The sequence below is a fragment of the Sturnus vulgaris genome, chromosome Z (genome assembly GCF_052056855.1).
Source record: "Sturnus vulgaris isolate bStuVul1 chromosome Z, bStuVul1.hap1, whole genome shotgun sequence".
In the NCBI taxonomy this organism is placed as follows: Eukaryota; Metazoa; Chordata; class Aves; order Passeriformes; family Sturnidae; genus Sturnus; species Sturnus vulgaris.
In genome coordinates, this window is record NC_142283.1 from 492040 (window position 1) to 511877 (window position 19838).

General features: G+C 60.6%; 4 protein-coding genes across 4 annotated transcripts; 1 reads left to right on the forward strand and 3 right to left on the reverse strand.

Moving 5' to 3' along the window:
* Positions 1-8115: 8115 nt before the first annotated feature.
* TOMM5 (translocase of outer mitochondrial membrane 5) lies at positions 8116-8957 on the forward strand. Its single transcript, XM_014889964.2, has 2 exons — positions 8116-8336; positions 8527-8957. Exons 1-2 carry the CDS (start codon positions 8216-8218, stop codon positions 8559-8561), a joined length of 156 nt encoding a protein of 51 aa, XP_014745450.1. The 5' UTR covers positions 8116-8215; the 3' UTR covers positions 8562-8957.
* Positions 8958-11969: 3012 nt separating this feature from the next.
* On the reverse strand, positions 11970-13662 carry EMC4 (ER membrane protein complex subunit 4). The gene is made up of 5 exons (XM_088157182.1): positions 13516-13662; positions 13338-13437; positions 12648-12801; positions 12153-12313; positions 11970-12049 (listed from the first exon to the last, which is right to left on the reverse strand). Exons 1-5 carry the CDS (start codon positions 13587-13589, stop codon positions 12014-12016), a joined length of 525 nt encoding a protein of 174 aa, XP_088013308.1. The 5' UTR covers positions 13590-13662; the 3' UTR covers positions 11970-12013.
* A 959-nt stretch (positions 13663-14621) lies between these two features.
* On the reverse strand, positions 14622-16726 carry EXOSC5 (exosome component 5). The gene is made up of 6 exons (XM_014889944.2): positions 16555-16726; positions 16099-16212; positions 15253-15374; positions 15029-15169; positions 14873-14962; positions 14622-14786 (listed from the first exon to the last, which is right to left on the reverse strand). Exons 1-6 carry the CDS (start codon positions 16658-16660, stop codon positions 14694-14696), a joined length of 666 nt encoding a protein of 221 aa, XP_014745430.1. The 5' UTR covers positions 16661-16726; the 3' UTR covers positions 14622-14693.
* Positions 16727-17982: 1256 nt separating this feature from the next.
* On the reverse strand, positions 17983-19537 carry LOC148219552 (uncharacterized). The gene is made up of 2 exons (XM_088156281.1): positions 19404-19537; positions 17983-19270 (listed from the first exon to the last, which is right to left on the reverse strand). Exon 2 carries the CDS (start codon positions 19166-19168, stop codon positions 18089-18091), a length of 1080 nt encoding a protein of 359 aa, XP_088012407.1. The 5' UTR covers positions 19169-19270; positions 19404-19537; the 3' UTR covers positions 17983-18088.
* Positions 19538-19838: the final 301 nt, after the last annotated feature.

The window sequence follows — 19838 nt, forward strand, 5'->3', positions numbered from 1 at the left end:
CCCCGGGCCCGCCCCCGCATCCCGCATCCCGCCCCCCGGGGGGCTCGGCCCCCGGCGCCGAGCCCCGCATCGCCAGCTGCCCGCGGGCACAGACGGGCACGCCGGACAGGAGTGGACATGGCCGGGAGTGGGGCTGGGTGGAGGCAGGACGGACAGACCTGACAGACAGACAGACAGACAGACCCCGCGCAGGGCACTGCCAGACGAGTATCCCCACCGCAGTGCTGACCCTGCGCCCTCAGCCCTTTCACTGCCTGGCCCCTCAGTCTCCCCGCGTTTGCTCTCCCCAAAGCCCATGGATGCCCGAATTTCCCTGCATTCAGTTCCTCCCTGTGCAATCCTGAACGTTCTTCCCCCTGTGCCCCACGGCTTGTCCCGTACCCGTGTGGATGGTCCTAAGGGCGTGCAAGGGTTGACAATCTGTCTATTGACGGATGTCACCCCCGGAATACGGGGCTGAGTCTCTCCGCGACAGCTGCGGACGGGACGTCCCTTGCTCTGAGTCCCTAATTTGTGTGTCCCCGCTGCCCCTGTGCCCGCCGGGCTCGGCGGGGCAGCGCTGGTGGGAGCGGGCAAGGCGGGGTGTTGTTTGTGTTTGCCCCCTTGTTACTGGGTTTGCTCCCGGGCACTCGGGGCTCGGCGGTGCCAAGGACACGGACAGCCGGACACTGCCCGGCCCTGCGGACACGGGAACCCACATCCCCAGCGTCAGCTCTTCCTCCCTGCCCTGGCACCTGCCCTTGAACCATTGCCGCGAAGGTGCCCTGCTCGGTGCTGCCCTGCCCGGCCACCGCCGCAGCGCCGCATTTAGCGCAGCACAAGGCGGACCTGCCCGCGGAGAGCCATCGATCGGCTCCGGTTTGTGCCTCCCCTCGCCCCTCCGGTCCCTCACAGCATTTCTGCACTCTGACACTGCCTGGCCTGCCTGCTCTCTGTGCCCCTTTTCCAGGAAATGTTCCTCTCCCGAAACAGCTTGCCCTCCGAAAATAGGGTTATTTTTCTCTTCTGCTGACGTGAGAACTAAGTTTGGCACCTTTCACAAACAGTACGACCCTGCGGTCACTGAAATTGACAAAAAAAAAAAAGAGGTTGGGGCCTGACATCTGAAATTAATGTAACATTAAACAGTGCTCAGAAAAAGGCTTTGCATCAGTTGCTGATTCATGCAGCTTCCCTGGGCAACGTGCATCACATCTCCCTTCCCACGTGGGTGATGTTTCCAAAGCAATCCACACAGGAAGCAAATGCTTAATTAAAAAAGAAATAAAGCCCTGGTTGTTTATCCCAAAGGTGAATACTGGTACGCACTAGCAAGACACATCTGAAGTCCATGCTGACCTATGAAACCTGAGATTTGGGCCTGTGTGGGGTAGAGCTGAGCACATGGTTTTATTCCCTCTGAGTAGTTACAGTTCCAGAGGTGTGGGGAACAATAACTCAAAAAGTTACAGGACATTTTGGCTCCAAACAGCATTCATCATTACTCACGTTTGGATCCTGTCACAGCTGACCTGTGAAAGCCTTCTGTCCTGGGAAACATTTCAGAACTCCTTGGAGAGTTACAGCTCGTGGCTGCTGACATGCCAGACCACGTCCATGAGGGATGAAACCTCTGGGAGCTCTCCCATCGATGAGCTGAGCCTGGGGACCCACTCAGCTCCACATCCTGCGATCTAGATGATGCCTCTGGAATGACTGGGATTAAGGACCTGGAAAGGATTAAGGACCTGGAAAACTCCGAAGAAGTACAGCCAAGATCTTGTGAGGGAGGAAATCCCTTCACATTTCACAGCAGAAAAGCAGAACTTCCAAAGGGTCAGTCAGCCTTTCTGGGAGCTCCTCATGCCAGTGTCCAGGGCTCCCTGGCTGTGTTTGAGTGCCGCTGTGCTCAGGGTTTTGCTTGCAGGGGCCCTTCAGGACCAGCTTCAGCTCCAGGCACTCTGCCTGCCCTTCCCCAGGTGAGGCTGCAGACAGGGAACACCCTGACTCTCCTCCACTCTGCTACATGCTTGAATGATTCTGGTTCTCACCATCATGAAGGTCAGCACACAGAACCTGTTGAAGACACCAGAAGCCAAGTTCAGCCTTGGTGCTGGTGCAGAAGGTGCTGTGGTTATAGGTTGCAGGTTTTGTGGGCTCACATTTCCTCTGGTTTCTGTCCCTCCCTGTCCTGGATCACAGGTAAATGGGTGACAAGTCTGAAATATTTCCCTCGAGGCTTTGACAGTGCTTTACAGCATCTTTTTTGACTTGGAAGCTTCTGGGGGTGGTTTCGCCACCTGAGGGTCCACAGCAGTGGGTGCAGCTCCACAGGTGACAGGGCCACATTCCCCTCTCCCAAGAGAAGAGGAAACAGCAGGAAGAGAAACTCCCCTTGCAGTGCCCTGAGTGGTGAGGAGCTCTGCACCCTTGTGATGACACAGCCCCCACATCCCAGACCACAGCAGGACAGGACTGTCTGAGGCGTGGCAAAACCTACCTGGGGTGCTGAAAACACCCATGGGATGCCCCAGTTGAGAACTTATGGGTGAACTCAAACTATCTGGTCTCAGGTGAGCTGGCTGGGGCACATTCCAATGTGGCTGGTCCAGTGACACCACTTCCACTCCTGGCCCTCTCAGGCCAGAGAGAGGAGCAGGCACGGGCTGCTGGCACTGCTGTGTCTGTGTGAGCACCCAGAGTGTCTGTGCTGGTGTGTGCGGCCAGGTCTGGCAAGCAGCGGGGCCGCAGGGCTGGCTTCTGTGAGAAGCTGCTGGAAGCTTCCCCTGTGTCTCCTGGGCCCAAAGCCACCAGCTCCATGGCAGAGCCACTGCTGAGCCAAGGCTGAGCCCACCAGTGGCACTGGTACCTTTGGGATAACAGAGTTAAGAACAATTTAATTCACAAGGGGCTATTGGAGCCAGAGAGGAGAGGTGTGAGAACATGTGAGAGACACAGCTCTGCAGACCCCCACATCAGTGCAGGAGAAGGGGAGGCGCTCCAGGTGCTGGAGCCGGGATGTTCCAGCAACCTGTGGAGGTGCACAGGAGGGCACAGACACACCTGCAGTCCTGGGGGACCTCACACTGGAGCACAGGGATGTCCAGAGGAGGCTGTGACCCTGATGAGTCTGTTCTGCCCAGGACAGTATTTGCTGATCAACCTCTGCCTGACCTTATCCCAACCCACCAGCCTGTGGTGTATTTCTTCTCTCCTGCCCATCCAAGGAGGGGAGTGACAGAGTGGCTTTGGGGACACGCAGCACCCAGCCAGTGTCAGCCCCTGTGTGCAGGACCCCTGTGAGCCGGGGCTAGAGAGCCATCCCTGCTCAGCCTGGCTGCTTGTCCCTCCTGGGCTGGATCCCCCATCCTGGGCAGTCCAGCAGCCTGGCAGGGGCAGTGGAGGAGGCAGGACCACTGCTACAGCCCCTCCACGCTACCTTGGGGTGCTGTGCCGGCCTCGTCCAGCCACGGGGAGCAGCTGCCACAGGGACAGAGCCATGTACAGAGCCTGAGTGGGGCACTCGGCAGGACAGGAGGAGCAGGAGAGCTCCTGGCAGGAGGTGTGATCCTGGAGGAGCGATCCAGGGGGAGCAGACTCGCTCTGCTGCCTGGACCCGGTGCAGGCAGAGGGGTCGGGGTGGGCTCGAGCCAAGGGGTCGATGAACATGGAGTTCATCGCTGGGACAGGGCGGTAGAGGCTGTCTGGGGATGCCTCTGAGGGTAAAGGAAACTCTCTCCCAGTGGTTTCCCGTGGCACACACCGGTGCTGCCCATCCCCAGTGCCCGGACGTGTGGAGGGGCTGCGAGCAGAGCCGGAGCAGTGCCATCAGCGAGCCCTGTCCTGCTGCTGCTCCTCCTCTGCCAGCACCGGGGACTGTCCTGTGCCCCCACACCATCCTGGGAGGCACCTGTGGGCTGGCAGGAGCTGCCCATGATCTGGTGTGACGGGCCTGGAGCCCCTGGAGATGGCAGGAGGACGAGCTGCACCTCGCCGGGCAGACACGGAGGAAGCCTCTCTGCGGGCACAAAGCCAGCTGCTGCCATTAGTGCTGTACCAATATCGATTCCTTGGCTGTGGCAGCAGCACCAAGGCTCCAGCATCACCTGCTCTGCCTCTCCGTGATGCTTCTGCCAGGCTGCCCAGGCCCTCTGCAAAGCCTTCGTTCTGCATCTCTGACAAACATCCTGGTCCAGTCCTGGAGTGCAGGTCCCTGGTGCTCCTCCACGTCTCACCAGTGGATGCCAAGGGGCCAGGCCAGGTGAACACTGCCTTTTCCCGGAGGATGGCATGCTGTCCTTCCAGCTGTCTGATGAGCCACCTCCACGATGCAGGAGCAGCTGCAGAAACACCACTGGACAGCGCCTGAAGGACCACTCCACAGAATGCTTTTATCAAGGACAATCAGTCCACTGTGGTGAGTTCCTCGCTCCTAGAAACATTTCTGAGGTCTCAAAAACAATTATCAGGGCAGTTTTAATTTCTGTGGGCTATTTCTTCCCTGCTGTCTGCACCAGCTGTGTCTTAGCATAGTTCCAGGACTTGATGGGAGCAGGGGAATCCAATGGGGAGAGAAGCCCGAGTTCCAGCTGCAGTGTCTGGGTTCTGCCAGATTCCCAGGCCGCTCTGCCCAGCCATCCTCTCTGCTCTGTATCCCTGCCACTCCATCACCTGCAGGCTCCATTCCTTTGCTAGTGGAGCTTGTTTCCACCCAGATCCCACAGTTTTCCAGAAAGATTACCCACAGCAATGGCAGGAAGAAGGCAGAACCAAAGCTGGCTGCTGGCTTTGCCCTCGGGGTGAGGAGAAAGCCAGACTGTGCCTGTCCTCTACCTGAAACACTCCTTGATTCACGTGGTCCCGGACTGGCACGTGGAGTGAACTTGCGAGGTTGGTCTGCAGACGAATGGAAACTCATATTCTGTGTCACCTTGTCCATCTGCTCTCAGCTAGAAAAAGGTGAACCTGTCCCTAAACCATGTCAGGAAGTGACAGGGAGCTGCCAAAGTCCTGCCACACTGCAGACGCACCCACAGTGCCCCACTGGCCCATTCCCCTGGGTGTCCTCAGGGCTGCCAGGGACAGCAGTGCTGCTGCCTCTCCGTGCTCCCCTCCTGTCCCCAGGGACAGCAGGTGTGATGTGCATCCTGCTGGTGCCCCATGAAGGGCTGTTTGCACACCTAGTGGGCTCACACAATAGTTATTCTTCCAAACCCACCGTCCTATGGAACTGCACAATGCTCATTCTGTGGGATCATGTCAAACATTAACCAAGAGGAACCGGAGAGTCACCACCTCAGTTTAGCCAGCTCAGCTCCAAATTTGGAAAGTAACACCAGCTCCTCAAGTGCTCAGCTGTAACTCTGAGGTCTGTGACCACCAGGAGACCCCTGGGACAGAACAATCCACAAGCACAGGGAAGGGAACATAAGTTAATGATTTTGGGGAAATGACTATCCTATATATGCTTATTCCAGGAAAATAAATGGCTATGTCAGTAAAATATAGAAACTAAACAGGAGCTTTTCCTGTGCTCAACAGGCATGGTATTTCAGTGATGTCCCCTCACACATCTAACCAAATAAAGAATGGCAGGTTCTTTTTGCTCCATTGTTGTTAGGGATTTGATGAACTGATTTCGGTACCACCATGGCCAAATCAGCTGCAGTTAAATGCACACAGGGCTGCTTGGCTGTGATCACAGCACTGGCACACATCTGCAGATCTCTGCTATGCCTTTTCACATTCCTTGACCCTTCTTCCAATCCTTGTACTTCCGTTGCCTGCTCAGTCTCCTCCCAGAGGAGCAGCCAGCCTATAACTATTTTTTCCCCATTGCTATAATGTGGGGGTTTTTTTAAGGTCTGTGTCTAATTCGGTATTTCTGACAGGTTTATCTTGGTATTATCTGGGCATTATGTGCTGAGAAGCTCTGGCCTTGCTCCTGGAAGCCTGCAGAGCTTTTCCCCAGCTGCCTGTGGAGTCTGGCCTCTCCTCACAGCACTGTTCCATCGCGGGAGTGTCTCCAGCTGTCCCTGTGGCAATGCCTGCACCTTTTGCAGCCTCTCATGCTGCTGCCTACCACACACAGGTCGTGCCATGCTCTGATCAGAGACCTCAAGGCAGTGCCCGGTCAGCAGGTCACAATCTTCCTGCAGCTCCAGGGAATGGAAGGTAATATTCTCCTCTAATTATGGGACTGAAGACAGGGTATGCACTGTCCAAGCTTTGGAGCCCGGAGGTTTGAAGGAATTCTGGAAAGTTGCCATAAAATATCTTAAGGACAGCTCAGGACACTGTCAAAACCCAAAGCCAAGGCCTTGTCTCCCTCGCCAGTCACCTCACACCTGAAGTCTCTGTCCAGTCTCTATCCAGTGGGAACATCTCCGGAAATGTTCCTCATGCCTCCATCTCACAAAGGGACGAGCAGAATGGGGTGGTTCCAGTGGAACAATTTGTGGCAAGAACTCCCCAGTCCCCCTCCTGGCAGAGCCCCACCTGTACTGGTCCTCAGCAGCAGCTGTGTCCCCTCCTTGCTGCAGCCTCGGCTCAATTCTGCATCGTGTTTCACTCGGCTTTGCCCAGATTTGATCACATTCCTTCTTCTCCTCCCAAGCAACGCTAGGGAAAACAGCCCCTCTCCCACTTTTCCAACAGAAAGCCAGACTGGGAGGAACAGCAGGCACAAAATGCATGATGAGACTCCCTGGTCTTCTGCCAAAGTGGGCTCGGACCCTGCCAGTCTGTTCCTGCTGGCAAAGACTGGAGAGAGCCACCTGACTGAGTAAATAATGAGGTTTCCTGGAGCTGGCACAGCCACGAGCGTGTGTCAGCGGGGGATCTGGGCAGCTGTGTTGTGTTTTCCCTTGGGACTCTGCTGGAAAGCTCTTGGGAGGGCAGTGCTACATCTCCTGTGCTGGGACAGGCTGGCAAACTGGGATTGAACGTCCTGTGACTGGTGGTGTGCTTTTGGGAACGCTGCTCCTTGGCCACCTGGCACAGGCCTGCAGCCAGGAAAGCTCAATTAGCCCTGTAATCACTGGCACAGTGGGAGCAACTGCTCTGTAATTGCTTTGCCTCGGGTCACAGGCAGCTTAGGTGAGAGAAATCCCTTTTTCTACACGGCTGGCTGCATCTTGTGGGGATGCTGAGTGGAGCCACATGGCTCTGCCTGCTCACCTGCCCCTCTCAGGTATCTCTAGAGCCTGTGTCCACCTCGGACAGCATTCCTTGTGTTGAGTGTTGCCAGCATGCAGAACTGCACAGCTGGAAGGTGTCACTGCTCCCCTAGGGAAGGGTGTTGTTTGCCGTTTGAGCTTTGGGTACTTTGGGTTTCAGGAAAAGAGATTTAACCCCTGAAACCGAGCAGCCAGCGAGCTCTCAGGCCTTGGGATTGAGGGGCCTGTTTGCTACGGTTACCCAGTTCAGTCATTAATTAGTGTTCTCCCTGCTGTTGGGTAACGATTCCCTCGCTGCTCTCACCCCAATCACTGCCCGCTCAGTCGGTCTCTGCTGTGGCTGGGGGTTCCTGGGCTCACTGCCAGGCCCTGCCCTGCTGGAATCGCTGTTCCCAGCTGAGCCCACCCCAGCACGGTTGCTGAGTTAACTTGAGAAGTCTCTCCCTTAAGGTGGGAGTTCTGCCCAAAGTCCTTGTGGCTCCTCAGTCCTGCCCTGCCCTGTCCGTGTCCAGTGCCAGGGAAATCTCTGTGGCTGGGCGCTGCTCACCTCCCCCAGGCCCCAGACGACTGCGGCCCGGCCAGCCCTGGCCCTTACCAAGGCAGTTCCCCCGAGCAGGGATTTGTGTTCCCAAGGCCCGGACACACTGAGAGCTCGCTGGTCGCTCGGTTTGAGGGGTGAAATCTCCTTTGGTGAGGGCTAGCATACCCAAAGCTCAAACGCCAGAGGGGGTTCCTGGGTGAGCTGGGACACCCTTGACACCCTTCAGCCGTGCAGCGCTGCCCGTGCTCGCGGAGGGCTCGCGACACGCTGAGGATGGAGCTGTCCCTTTCCCTGTCCGTGCCGCTGTCCCGGTCCCTTTCCCCTGTCCCAGCCCCGGTTCCGCACCCCTCACGCCCGGCCGGAAGCGGCGCTGTCCCGGCGTTCCCCGCGCATGCGCCAGTCGCGGTCACGTGACTCGCATCACATCCGGTCACGTGGTTCCGCCGCGCGTGGCTGCCAGCGGCGCCGGAGCCGGGTCGGGATCTGGGCCGTGACTGGGATCGAGCTCCGGTCCGGGATGTTCCGTATCGAGGGACTGGGGCCCAAGATGGACCCGGAGGAGCTCCGGCGGAAGATGCGCCGCGACGTCCTCGCCTCCGTTCGCAACTTCCTCATCTACGTCGCGCTGCTGCGGATCAGTGAGTGACCGGCATGTGCCAGGCCCGAGCTCCCGGGATGTGCCGCGTCTCGGTGCCGTGCCGGAACCGCAGGGGCGCGAGCACGGCGGGGGCGGTATCTCGGCCGGGGTCGGGGTGTCTGAGATGCTGCACAAACCCGCAGCAGTCTGGCCGCTGAGCGGGTTCGACTCCGCGTTGTTTTCTCTCTCAGCTCCCTTCGTCCTGAAGAAGCTGGACAGTATATGACCCCTCCGGGCCCAGCGCACGAACCCGCGCAATGAACTGCAGCTGCTCTCCCCCAGGCGCTAATAAAAGTGGTATCAGAAGCAGCCAGCCAGCGCCAAATGGTTCCAGACGCCTCACCTCAGCGTGTCCAGCCGGGAGTGACCGCCGGGCTAGCAGCATGGGCAGAGCCCCTGGTCCCTGCAGGAGAATCCTGGCCGTGCAGCGCTCCGTGGTGTGGTCAGGCAGTGACTGGTGACAGATGTTCCCTGTGCTGCGTGAACAAAGCCCCTGTCCGTCCTGCACGTGCTGCCATGTGCTGTTGCTGCCCATCTCACCCACCTGTCCGTGTGACACGTCCAGTCTTCCCTGCACCCAGCTCACAAAGTTTGATTTGAAATAAACGGGAGAGCAGCTGTGTCTCTGGGCGTTGGTCACACTTTATATTTAGTAATCACTCGGTAAGATGGATTTTGCTGGGATTATTTCCCTGGCTGCTGCCTTGAGCTTGCCACTCCTGGCAGGGAGGAGAGGCAGAGCAGAGGAGCGCTGGGTGCAGGTGGGATGTGTTTCCCAGGTGCTGCAGGTCACACGGGGTGTCACAACACAGAGCAGTGCCAGGGCAGCACAGCTCGGTGCCTCCCAGCCAGGCTGTGCCAGCTCTGCCTGGCCCAGGAACTCCTGGGATCTGTCCTTGGCTCACGGGGCTCATCCCTGCGGCAGCGGCTCAGGTTTGAGAACAGGGTGTTAATTTGGGGGCGTAACCGAGTCCCTTGGACACTCCCTGCCTGGAGCCTCAGGTGCCTTCTGTATCCAGGGAAATTAGCCATCGACATGTGGCTCTGGATCCCTGTGGGAAATGAAATCCAGAGCAGTCCTGAGCTCAGCTGACGTGGTGGCTGCAGGGAGGAAGATGCTTTTCCCCCTCCTGCCTCAGAGGAGCCATTTTCCTTCTGCTCTGGTCCAGGGATGTCCATGCCAGGTCCTGGTTCTGGGGGCAATGCTGGGGACAGCAGGCTCAGGGCTCTGAGGGTCTGGCTGTGGTGGATGTGGTGTGAGTGTTAAACACTGACCTTGGGGAAAGGATGTAAAACAACACAAAGGTGTCCCCAGGTCCAGCACAACCCCAGATCCATGCGAGACACACATGGGATCCGCAGGCACTCCTCAGAGCTGCTGTTTCTGTGCCTCGGTGCTCTCACAAATGATGCAACCATCCCAGCTCTGTGCACCTACCAACAGGGAATTGTACTGTATGGAATTTACAGCACTAACTAGGGCAGGGCAGTGACTGTCCGTCCCTGTGCTGGCACTGCTGAGGCTCCATCTCGAGGCTGTGTCCAGCTCTGGACCCTCAGCTCAGACACGACCCTGAGGGGCTGGAGAGTCCAGGGAAGGGAACAGGGCTGGGAAGGGGCTGGAGAATCTCTGAGGGAGCTGGGAAAGGGGCACAGCCTGGAGAAAAGGAGGCTTCTGGCTCTGCACAACTCCCTGACAATGCTGCCAGATGAAGAATTGATTGCACCTGGTGGGTTAATACAATGATCATTTAGCAAAATCGTTAGACTATGGAAGTTCACAATCAAAAGTACAATAAACATTAACCAAAGGAAGGAATAAGAAACTACACTCCATTGATTCAAAGCCTCACAAATTAACAAGTTAGACCAGCTATGTCAGCCTTTTTCTTAACTGGGCACACGGGTTCACTGAGTGGTCAGACACAACTGTGGGGTCACATCAGGGACCACCACAGACACCCCTGGGCCAGGAGAGAGTGCTGGTGAGAGGGAACGTGTGTTAATGACCCCAGGGACATAGTTATGTGTTTGTTCTGGGAAAACCTGTGAGCATGCATGTAAAACACAGCCTGGGAGCAGGAGCCTTTCCTCTGGTCAGCATGCACAGTATTTCAGAGGAGACAGCTCCTCGTGGCTCCAGCTGGATGAAGAATGAATGGCTGCTGCTTCCTGCTGCACTGCTGTTAGGGAGGTTTATTTTTACTGATTGTTGGTAACAGGAGGGGACAGCCGGGGGGATTTGGGATCTGCTTCAGGGAACAGGAACAGCCCCAGGCTGGGCCAGGGCAGGCTCAGGGGGGACAGCAGCAGGAATTTCCCCATGGAAAGGGTGGGCAGGGATTGGAAGTGCCCAGGGAGGGTTGGATCCCCATCCCTGGAGGTGTCCCAGCAATTCCTGGAGGTGGCACTGGGTGCTCTGGGCTGGGGACAAGGTGGGGATTGGGCACAGCTGGGACTGATGGATGAGTCTGTGGGAGGCCATGGGGAAAGGTGTGGGGCTCCACTGGTCAGGGGGCCTCACCTGGGAGGTGCGGCAGTGGGGAAATGCTGTGCTTGGGGTCACCATGCCCAGGGACACCCCGGGACATGCCACAGCCAGCTCAGCTGCAGGAGGTGTGACATCCATCATGTTTCCACTGACTGCACCACAAGGAGGCCCTGCCCCATCCCAGGCCCCCGGTGCAGCTGTGGTGCCACTGGGAAGACTGGGGTGGTGTGGAAAGGCACTGGGAGCTGATGGGATATACTGGCATTGGGCTCTGTGCCATGGTAACATCATCCTGGAGTCCTGGATCACACTCAGGAGAGGGCATGAGGCTGTACTGGGAGGCACTGGTCCATACTGGAAAGGAGATTTGGGCTCTACCGGGAGCACCAGCGGAAGAAATTACTGAAAAAATGGGGGGGAAAAAGTATGAAAGAACAAGGGAAGAGGGCAAAATTGGGGCACAACTGGGCAAGAAGTGGTGAGAAAAACAATCAGAATGGGGAAACTACCAAAGTAAACTGGTGAAATGTGGCAGAAACCAGCAGTGTGGGCACACCCAGCACCATCCCAGTGCAGGCCCAGTGCTCCCAGTACAATACTGGCCTGCACCACAGGTCTTCTGGCACAACCCCAGAATGGGCTGCCACAGTCCCAGTTTGTGCCCACTGCTCCCAGCACACCACCAGCACTCCCAGCACAATGCTAGTGAGCCACAGCTCTTCAAACAGGATCCCAATATGGCACCAGTGCTCTCAGTATGACACCAGCACGACCTACAGTCAAATCAGGATCTTGACATGATCCCCAGTGCTCCCAGTATGAACCCAGGGCTTCCAGTACAGAGCCAGCCTCAGGCTACAGCTCTCCACAAGTTTATTCCCAGTGTTCCCAGTATGCCCCCCAATGTGGCTCTGAGTGTAGCTCCAGTGCATGCCCCAGTACAGGCCCCAAAGCTCCCACTGCTCCCACTGTAGGTCCCAGGGCTCCCAGGGCACTCCCAGCACTCCCAGCACAGATCTCAGTGCTATCCCAGTGCACTCCCAGTGGTCCCAGTACAGCCCAATAAACATTTCTTGGTTCGTCCCAACCCCATGCTGCCTTGGGCTGAGTCCCCAGAATTCAGAATTCTCCCCAGAAAGAATGTCACCATCCTGCCATTGCCTTTATTGGTGGGTGGGCGCAGGGGGTCACAAGATCAGGCCCCCCCCAGTGAATTCCATTCGCTGCCAAGAGAGGGGAGAGAGAAGGGGTGAGTGGGGGGACCCGGGTGTCTGACACCCCAGGACCCCTGACACCTGTGGGGTGTCCCCAGGACCCCGGGCTCACCTGAGGGGGGGTGACAAAGGCCAGCCAGTCGGAAGGGCGGGTGGGCAGCAGCCCCATGGCCTGGCACTTGTAGAGGGCCAGTGCCAGCCCCAGCCCGTTGCCCACCAGGAACACAAGACCCTGCAGTGCCCGCCGGCTTGAGCTCTCCAGGGCCTTCAGTGCTGAGGGGGACAGAAGGGATCAGGGTCCGGTCAGTGACCCTCAGGCTGCTGACCTGGCACAGGGGTCATGAGAGGTGGGGAGCATCACAGGGAGGGCTGGGCAGAGGGGAATGATGTGGAGATGACTGTGGGGCTGTGGGAGACATCTGGACGTCCATGGACACCTGGGGGGCTGTGGGGACACCCGGGGGGGCTGTGGGCACACCTGAGGGACTGTGGGGCTGTGTGGAGTCCCAGGGAGCTGTGGGAAATTCATGGGGGACCTTGGGGCTGTGGGACACTCAGGGGACTAAGGGACACCCAGGGGACTGCCCCATGCAGGGGCTGCACTCACTGGCAGACAGGGACATGAGGGCCTGCAGCGGGCGCCAGCCCATCATGCAGACCATCATGGCCGGGAAGATGGAGATGGTATTGCCGGCCATGTACATGATGAACAGGTTCATGGGGATCTGCTTCAGCGGCGCCAGAGCCACGTCCCAGCAGCGCTGCAACGACAGGGAAAAAGGTATGGGGTACGGGGAACCGGCACTGGAGAGAACCCAGGGCGGGGACCACCCCTCATGCATGCCCGGAGCAGGGCCGGGACCCGGGGCAAGGACGACCCCCGCGGGGAGCCGGGTGTGGGGGGCCCACGGGGGGTCTGAGGTAGGGCCCGGCCCCCTGCAGCTGTCCAGGGTGTTGGGCACCTGCCAGGGACCACACCTGGGGACCCGGGATCTGGGGGGACCCGGGCCAGGGACCACCCCTGGGGACCCGGGATCTGGGGGGACCCGGGCCAGGGACCACCCCTGGGGACCCGGGATCTGGGGGGACCCGGGCCAGGGACCACCCCTGGGGACCCGGATCTGGGGGACCCGGGCCAGGGACCACCCCTGGGGACCCGGGATCTGGGGGGACCCGGGCCATGGACCATCTCCGTGGGCAGTGACTATTCCTGCAGAGCTGCCCGGGGGCCGTGTGGGGACACAGGACCCCCCGCCCAGCCCCGCGGAGTGCCGGCCGTCCCCCCGTTCCCTCACACCTTCTCCATGAGGATCTTGTCGCTCTCGTGGACGCCGCCCTCCCCCAGCTGCCGGTCAGCGAACCCGAGCGGGCCGCGGCCCTCAGCGGCTCCGCGGGGCCTGGGGACAGCGGGGCGGGTCAGCGAGGAGCTCTCGCTGTCCCGGCCCCGCCGTGACCCCGAGCCCCCCGCGCCTCACCGTCCCCCCGGGGCCGCCCCCAGGTCCAGCGACCACTTGAACCGGCGGCTCCGGAGCGCCGCCGCCGCCGCCATGTCCGCACCGAGTCACGTGGGCAGGCACGTGTGCGGTCACGTGGGGGGATGTCAGGAGACCCCGCCCCCCCAGTTTCCCCTTTCTCCCCCAACCCTCCAGAGCGGCTTCTCTGGCCGTAATGAAGATTTTCTTAGTGGAGGAAGGCATGGTTTCGTGTGGGTTTCTTTGTTGTTGTTATTGTTTTTTATTATTTTTAAAATAATTTTTATTTGGTAGGGGTTGCCCCCCGCTATTACGGGTCCCATTTCACCTCTTTCACAACCCCCCGTTCTACCCCTTAATTGTCTCCCGGTGCCCCCAATTACGGAACCCAAAAGCCCATTGAACCCCCACTATCCCGGCCCATATCCCCCACTGCTGGCCACTGTAGCCTCCCCTCCGACCCGTTACTCCCCTCACATTCCCACTGCCCCCCGAAATTGCCCCCCAAGCACCCGTCAGTGCCCCCCACACACGCACTGCCCCCACCACTGAGTCCACATCTTCCCCCGCTCACAACCACTGCGCCTGCGCGGCGAGACGCGCCGCACTAGCCCCACACACCCCGTGGTCCAGCCAATACCGCTTTCCTATTGGTCGCGGTTCCACAAGCCCCGCCCAAGGAGGAATGAAGTACGTCAGCCTGTAGCGCCGCCATGCTTGGAAGGTCACAGTGGGGCTCCAGAGCCACTTCACCGGATTTTTTTTTTTTTTTTTTTTGCCGCCATGTTGGGTGTACCGGGAATGTGTGGCGATAACTCGGCACTCCAGGGGCCACCATACTGAGTGTACTAGAAGAGTGTGCCCCCCGGGAACCACCACGTTGGGTGTACCAGCACGTGTGAAAGCCCTGGGAGCTGCCATGTTGAGTGTCCCAGCCCATGTGTGAAACCCCAGGAGCCGCCATGTTGGGTGTCCCACCAGGACCAGTCTCAAGGAGTGTCCATGTCCCCACCCTGCGGATCGCTGGAGCCAGCAATTACCAGGCCTGTCGCCGTGTGTGCCCCTCTCAGGAGACACTATCGGCACTGGATGGACTCAAGAGGCAGAGCAGAGGGAAAAATGGTCCTTTACTGACTGTGGGGGGTGCAGGCCAGTCCAGCTGCCTGTGGGATGTCCCCAGCTCAGGACTTGGAGTAGCGGCGGCGCACGGAGTCGCGGTAGAACTGGAAGATGGTGTCGGCAGCACGCTGGGCTGCAGCCAGGCACTGCTGCATCTGCAGGACCAGGGAGAAGGGGTGGGTGTGAGGGGCCACCTGTGAGGGAATCCTGCACCCCAAAACCCCCCCAGAGAGTTCCTCACCTCCTCCACAGAGCAGCTGCCCTTGGTGGTGGCCATGAGCACCTTCCTCTCGCTGCTGGCGATGGCGAAGGTGAGGATGGCACGGGCCTCCTGTGGAGACAGGGGTCAGGAGGGCTCGCAGGGCACACCCAGAGCTGGGCATCCCCCAGGGCTCACCTGCTCCTGGCGGGCTGTGGGGTCCAGCAGGATGGTGCCGTCGGGCTGCAGGGCGCAGGTGACACCGCAGAAGAGGGTGGAGAGAGGCAGCCCTGCATCCAGCAGCGCCATGCAGGCGGCGTTCAGGCAGCAGGACAGCAGCTGGGGCGTGTCAAGGGACCCAACAGCCCCGAGACCCCCTGCCTCCAGATCCCCCCACAGCCATCCCACAAAGGAAAGGATACAGAGCCGGCATCGCTGAGCACCTGCAGCACCAGGGAGATGGCGGTGCGGGGGTGCAGCACCCCCAGGACCACGGCCTCGCACGTCTGGCGCAGCAGCTGCTCCCGGCTGCGCTCCAGCACACCTGCACAACGAGGAGAGTGTCACAGCTCACCCAGGAACCCCCTCTGGCGTTTGAGCTTTGGGTATGCTAGCCCTCACCAAAGGAGATTTCACCCCTCAAACCGAGCGGCCAGCGAGCTCTCAGTGTGTCCGGGCCTTGGGAACACAAATCCCTGCTCGGGGGAACTGCCTTGGTAAGGGCCAGGGCTGGCCGGGCCGCAGTGGTCTGGGGCCTGGGGGAGGTGAGCAGCGCCCAGCCACAGAGATTTCCCTGGCACTGGACACGGACAGGGCAGGGCAGGACTGAGGAGCCACAAGGACTTTGGGCAGAACTCCCACCTTAAGGGAGAGACTTCTCAAGTCAGCTCAGCAACCGTGCTGGGGTGGGCTCAGCTGGGAACAGCGATTCCAGCAGGGCAGGGCCTGGCAGTGAGCCCAGGAACCCCCAGCCACAGCAGAGACCGACTGAGCGGGCAGTGATTGGGGTGAGAGCAGCGAGGGAATCGTTACCCAACAGCAGGGAGAACACTAATTAATGACTGAACTGGGTAACCGTAGCAAACGAACACCAATGCCTTTGTTTGCTAAAATGTGTACATAATGAAGGAGTTTGATTGTGCTGGATTTGTACAGTTGCCACTCAGCAAAATGAAAATAAAGACGTGTACATAAACCCAATACCTCGACTCTTGCTCTCTGGGGGAAAGAACCTGTTTTGGGGCAGGGACAAGACAGCGGGTCCGCACCTGGCAGCCCCACCTTGGGGCGCAGCAGCACCTCCAGCGCTGCCCGGTCTGGCAGTTCCTTGCTGATCTTGGCCTCCGCGGGACCGTACAGCCCGGCCAGCACCGACGTGTCACCTGGGGACGGAGAGGAGAGGTCAGGGTGAGGAGACTGGCACCCTGCAGGAAGGGCTGGGAATGGGACCCCGGGAGGTACAGTATGGGAGCTCTGGGAAGCAGAGAATGGGACGGGCAGCACCACAGACCCTGCGGGAAGGAATGAGAAGCCGCGCGGGAAGCGGGGCCGGCATGCGCTGGGAAGAAGCCTCGGAAGGGGAAGACAGGGAAACGGAGCCCCAGGAAGCAAAGAAGTGGAGCCCCGGGGAGAGCGGCAGCACGGGACGGGATGGGGAGCCCCAGGAAGCAAAGCCCCACACATCGGATGGGAACTGCAGCCCCAGGGAGCAGGGCCCCACAGACCCTGCAGGAAGGTAGCCGAGCCGTCGGGCCGCGAGAGCAGCCCCAGCTCGCAGGAGAAGGGCCGCAGCCGGCACTGCCCGCCCGCCGTCTCCAGCTCCACCGCCATCACCGCCGCCTCCCTGCTCCCGCCACCGCCGCCACTTCCGCTTCCGGGCCGTGCGGCAACCAATCAGCGCCGGGCGTCGCGGCAGCCAATCAGCGCCGGGAGTCGCGACTGGTCCGCCCCCTTCGCGACAGGGGGCCGGAATCGCGGCTGAGGGAGGGGACGGGGGACACAGCCCGGCCCAGAGAGAGCAGGACAGTGTGGGGACAGCGGGGACACAACCCCGCCCAGGGAGAGCAGGACAGTGTGGGGACAGCGGGGACACAACCCCGCCCAGGGAGAGCAGGACAGTGTGGGGACAGCGGGGACACAGCCCGGCCCAGGGAGAGCAGGACAGTGCGGGGACAGCGGGGGCACAGCCCGGCCCAGGGAGAGCAGGACAGTGCGGGGACAGCGGGGCATAGCCCGGCCCAGGGAGAGCAGGACACTGCGAGGCTGCTCTGCCTGGGCGGGGTCTTTAGGAGCCCGGGGCCGGGAGGAGCTCCCCTGGCCGTCGGGGGCCCGGTGGTAGCTCGGTCGTTCTCGACGGACACAGGGTGTCCGCGGTGCTCGCGGAGTGGACAGAGCTCGCTGCTGCTCCCTTCTCCATCGTCTTTGATAAATGGCGCAGGGATCTGTTCTGGGCTCCTACACATGGACCGTGGCCAAAGGCGGGACTCTCAGGGGGCCCTGCTGGCACGCCGGGGTCAGGGAAGGCTTCATTGCTGTCAGGGGCTGTAGGGGAGGCACGGCCCGGGGGTACCCACAGGACACGGGAATTGGCCCGTCCATTGTGACCCTTCTCTTTCGAGTGTTGGCACACGGGACCCATCCAGCACAGGAGATGAATGAGGGGCTTCCCGGGTATGGATCCACCCCTCGGGTGCCGTCTCTGGGGGCCTGGTGGGGCTGAAGGACAGTGCCGAACCTCCCAGCACCTCCCTCTTCTCCTGCAGCTGCTCCTCCATCACCCCTTGGGCCGTCTGGAAAAAAATCCCCACCAAGGCCCTCCCAGCCTCAGCGTTATCCCATTGGCAGCCTGTGCCTGCCTTTTCCCAGTCTCAATCCACATCCCAGCATGTAGGAACTACCCAGGGCATCTGCAATCCCCCCACCTGAGCAGAGGCTGCCTCATTGTGGGAACGACCTGGGGACAGCATTTTTGGCCCTTTGGGTTTTCCTGCCCTCCCGGGGGCTCGTGGACAATTTCCTGCTTGGAAAGGACTGATGATTTTCGACCACAAAAATTAAGAGATGTCAACAATGGGCTGACTGAAGGGTTCTGAAAGGGGATGGGAAGATCTGGCAAAACACAGGAATCTTTCTCTGCACCAGCACTCTGGAGTCACTTCCGCATGGATCTCCTTGGCTGCAGGAACCTGGCCAACAGCGGCCACGATGGACAGGCCCCCAGGAGAACGGGGAGAGAGCCTGTGTCAAGGAAATAGCCGTTTATTTCCTCCTTGGTTTCCTTCTTCTGACCATCAAAGGGCGCCAGGATTTGTAGGCCCTCCTCCTCTGAGAGCGCCGGGTTGCCCCGGGCCGGCAGTTCCTGCCCCGTCGGGGCACGGAGGGACCTGGAGCTGCCGAGTTCTCCTGTGGCCTGGCTCGGGGCTGGTTCTGCTCTGCTCCGGCCCGGCGTTGGTGCTGGTGTGGCCTGGCCCAGGGCTGGTTCTGCCCCGCGGGAGCGGGCAAGGCCAGGGCGCGGCCGGGTCCCCTGGGCCAGGTGGGTTCTGGCTCGCTGGGCAGGTCCCCCATGCCGGTCGCTGCAGGGCTCAGAGCCAGGTCGGGCCCGGTGCTGGCCGTGGGACTCTCCCCCTGCTCCTCCTCCTCCTCGAGGGCAGCCTGGGAGCGCCACTGCAGCCAGGCATCCTTGCAGTGGTGCACGGTGACGTGGATCAGGCCGTGGATCAGCGGCGCCGTGTACTCGCCCAGGTAGCCCTGCAGCATGTGCGTGAGCCCGTCCCTGTCCGGGCCGCAGATGCACAGCGTGGACAGCGCGATGCTCTCCACCTGCCGCGCCTCCCACCACTGCGGGCCGTAGATGGCGTCCAGGCTCTGCCGCAGCCACGGCCGCACCGGGTCCAGCAGGTGCTCGTGGCCGTGCAGCAGCTCTGCCCACAGCTCGGCCGGGAGGCCCTCGGCGGGCTCGGGGCACGGAGACTCAGGCGGGGCCGGCGCTGCCGGCGGCGGGGCGGGCCCGGGCCGGGTGTAGACCAGGTGGAACAGGGCCCTGCGAGCCCAGCTGCAGCGCCCCGGCCGCGCTCCGCCCGGGGTCAGGATGCACTGCAGGAAATCGTTCCTGCCCACCACGGAGAAGCGGGCGCTGAGCACGGGGCTGGCGCACTGCGGGCACGTGGCGCTGGTGGCCGAGTGGCGCAGCAGGCAGCCCAGGCAGAACTGGTGGCCGCAGGGCACGGCCGCCGTGTCGCTGTGCGCGGTGTGGCACACGGGGCAGTTCCACTCGGTCTGCGTGGCCTTGCTGGGGCCCGGCGGGGCCGCGGGGAGGACCAGGGACAGCAGGCTCCCCATTGCTGGCACCGCCGGTGGCGCGGGGCTCACAGCCGCGCTCAGGGATCTCGAAGGTCTCTTCCAGCCTTGGTGATTCTGTGACTCTGCAGCGCTTCCAAAGCACTGCAGAATGGAGAGAGGCCGTGGCCACTGGCTGTCTGGGGCATGGAGGGGAGGAAGAAAAGCCCCTGGAGGAACCCTCCCTGCTACCCCAGCCCCGCTGCCTGCCCTGCACAGAGTTCCCCACGGAGCTCACCTCCAGTGCTGCAAGCAGTGCCGGCTGCCCGCACCAGGCAGGGCTTGGGACATGGAGTGATGCTCCAGGACCAGCAGGGAATCCCCAGTGGCAGCCCCCAGCCCAGGACACGGCTCCAGGAGATGCCTGGCTCGACTCCCCAGGCCTCACAGCCTCGCTTGGCTGGAGCCACGCCGGCCCTGCCAGTGCCCAAATACAATCAGTGAGGGAGGTGACATCACAACACGGCCCCCAGTCATGTCACTGGGTTTGTCACCCTCCACCAGCAGGTGATATCACAACAGGACATTGGGCCCCCACAGGCCTCAGGGGAAGAAGGAAAATACTGCTTCTTGTGTTCAATTGTTGTCCATGCTGCTCTCAGCCACCTGAATCCATGTCTGTGTGTCTTGTCCCTACCCCTGCCCGAGGTCCCCTGCGAGGGAGAGCCTGGTG

Bases quoted from the DNA above. Each gene is read 5' to 3' on its own strand.
- LOC148219552 (XM_088156281.1), bottom strand. From the start codon at position 19,168: ATGGGGAGCCTGCTGTCCCTGGTCCTCCCCGCGGCCCCGCCGGGCCCC.
- EMC4 (XM_088157182.1), bottom strand. From the start codon at position 13,589: ATGGCGGCGGCGGCGGCGCTCCGGAGCCGCCGGTTCAAGTGGTCGCTG. The intron at 13,438-13,515 runs GTGAGGCGCGGG...CGCTGTCCCCAG, and splicing joins GGGGCGGCCCCGGGGGGACG to GCCCCGCGGAGCCGCTGAGG. The intron at 12,802-13,337 runs GTGTGAGGGAAC...CTGTCGTTGCAG, and splicing joins ACAAGATCCTCATGGAGAAG to CGCTGCTGGGACGTGGCTCT.
- TOMM5 (XM_014889964.2), top strand. From the start codon at position 8,216: ATGTTCCGTATCGAGGGACTGGGGCCCAAGATGGACCCGGAGGAGCTC. The intron at 8,337-8,526 runs GTGAGTGACCGG...TTTCTCTCTCAG, and splicing joins CGTCGCGCTGCTGCGGATCA to CTCCCTTCGTCCTGAAGAAG.
- EXOSC5 (XM_014889944.2), bottom strand. From the start codon at position 16,660: ATGGCGGTGGAGCTGGAGACGGCGGGCGGGCAGTGCCGGCTGCGGCCC. The intron at 15,170-15,252 runs GTATCCTTTCCT...GACACGCCCCAG, and splicing joins TGCTCAGCGATGCCGGCTCT to CTGCTGTCCTGCTGCCTGAA. The intron at 14,963-15,028 runs GTGAGCCCTGGG...CTGTCTCCACAG, and splicing joins CCACAGCCCGCCAGGAGCAG to GAGGCCCGTGCCATCCTCAC.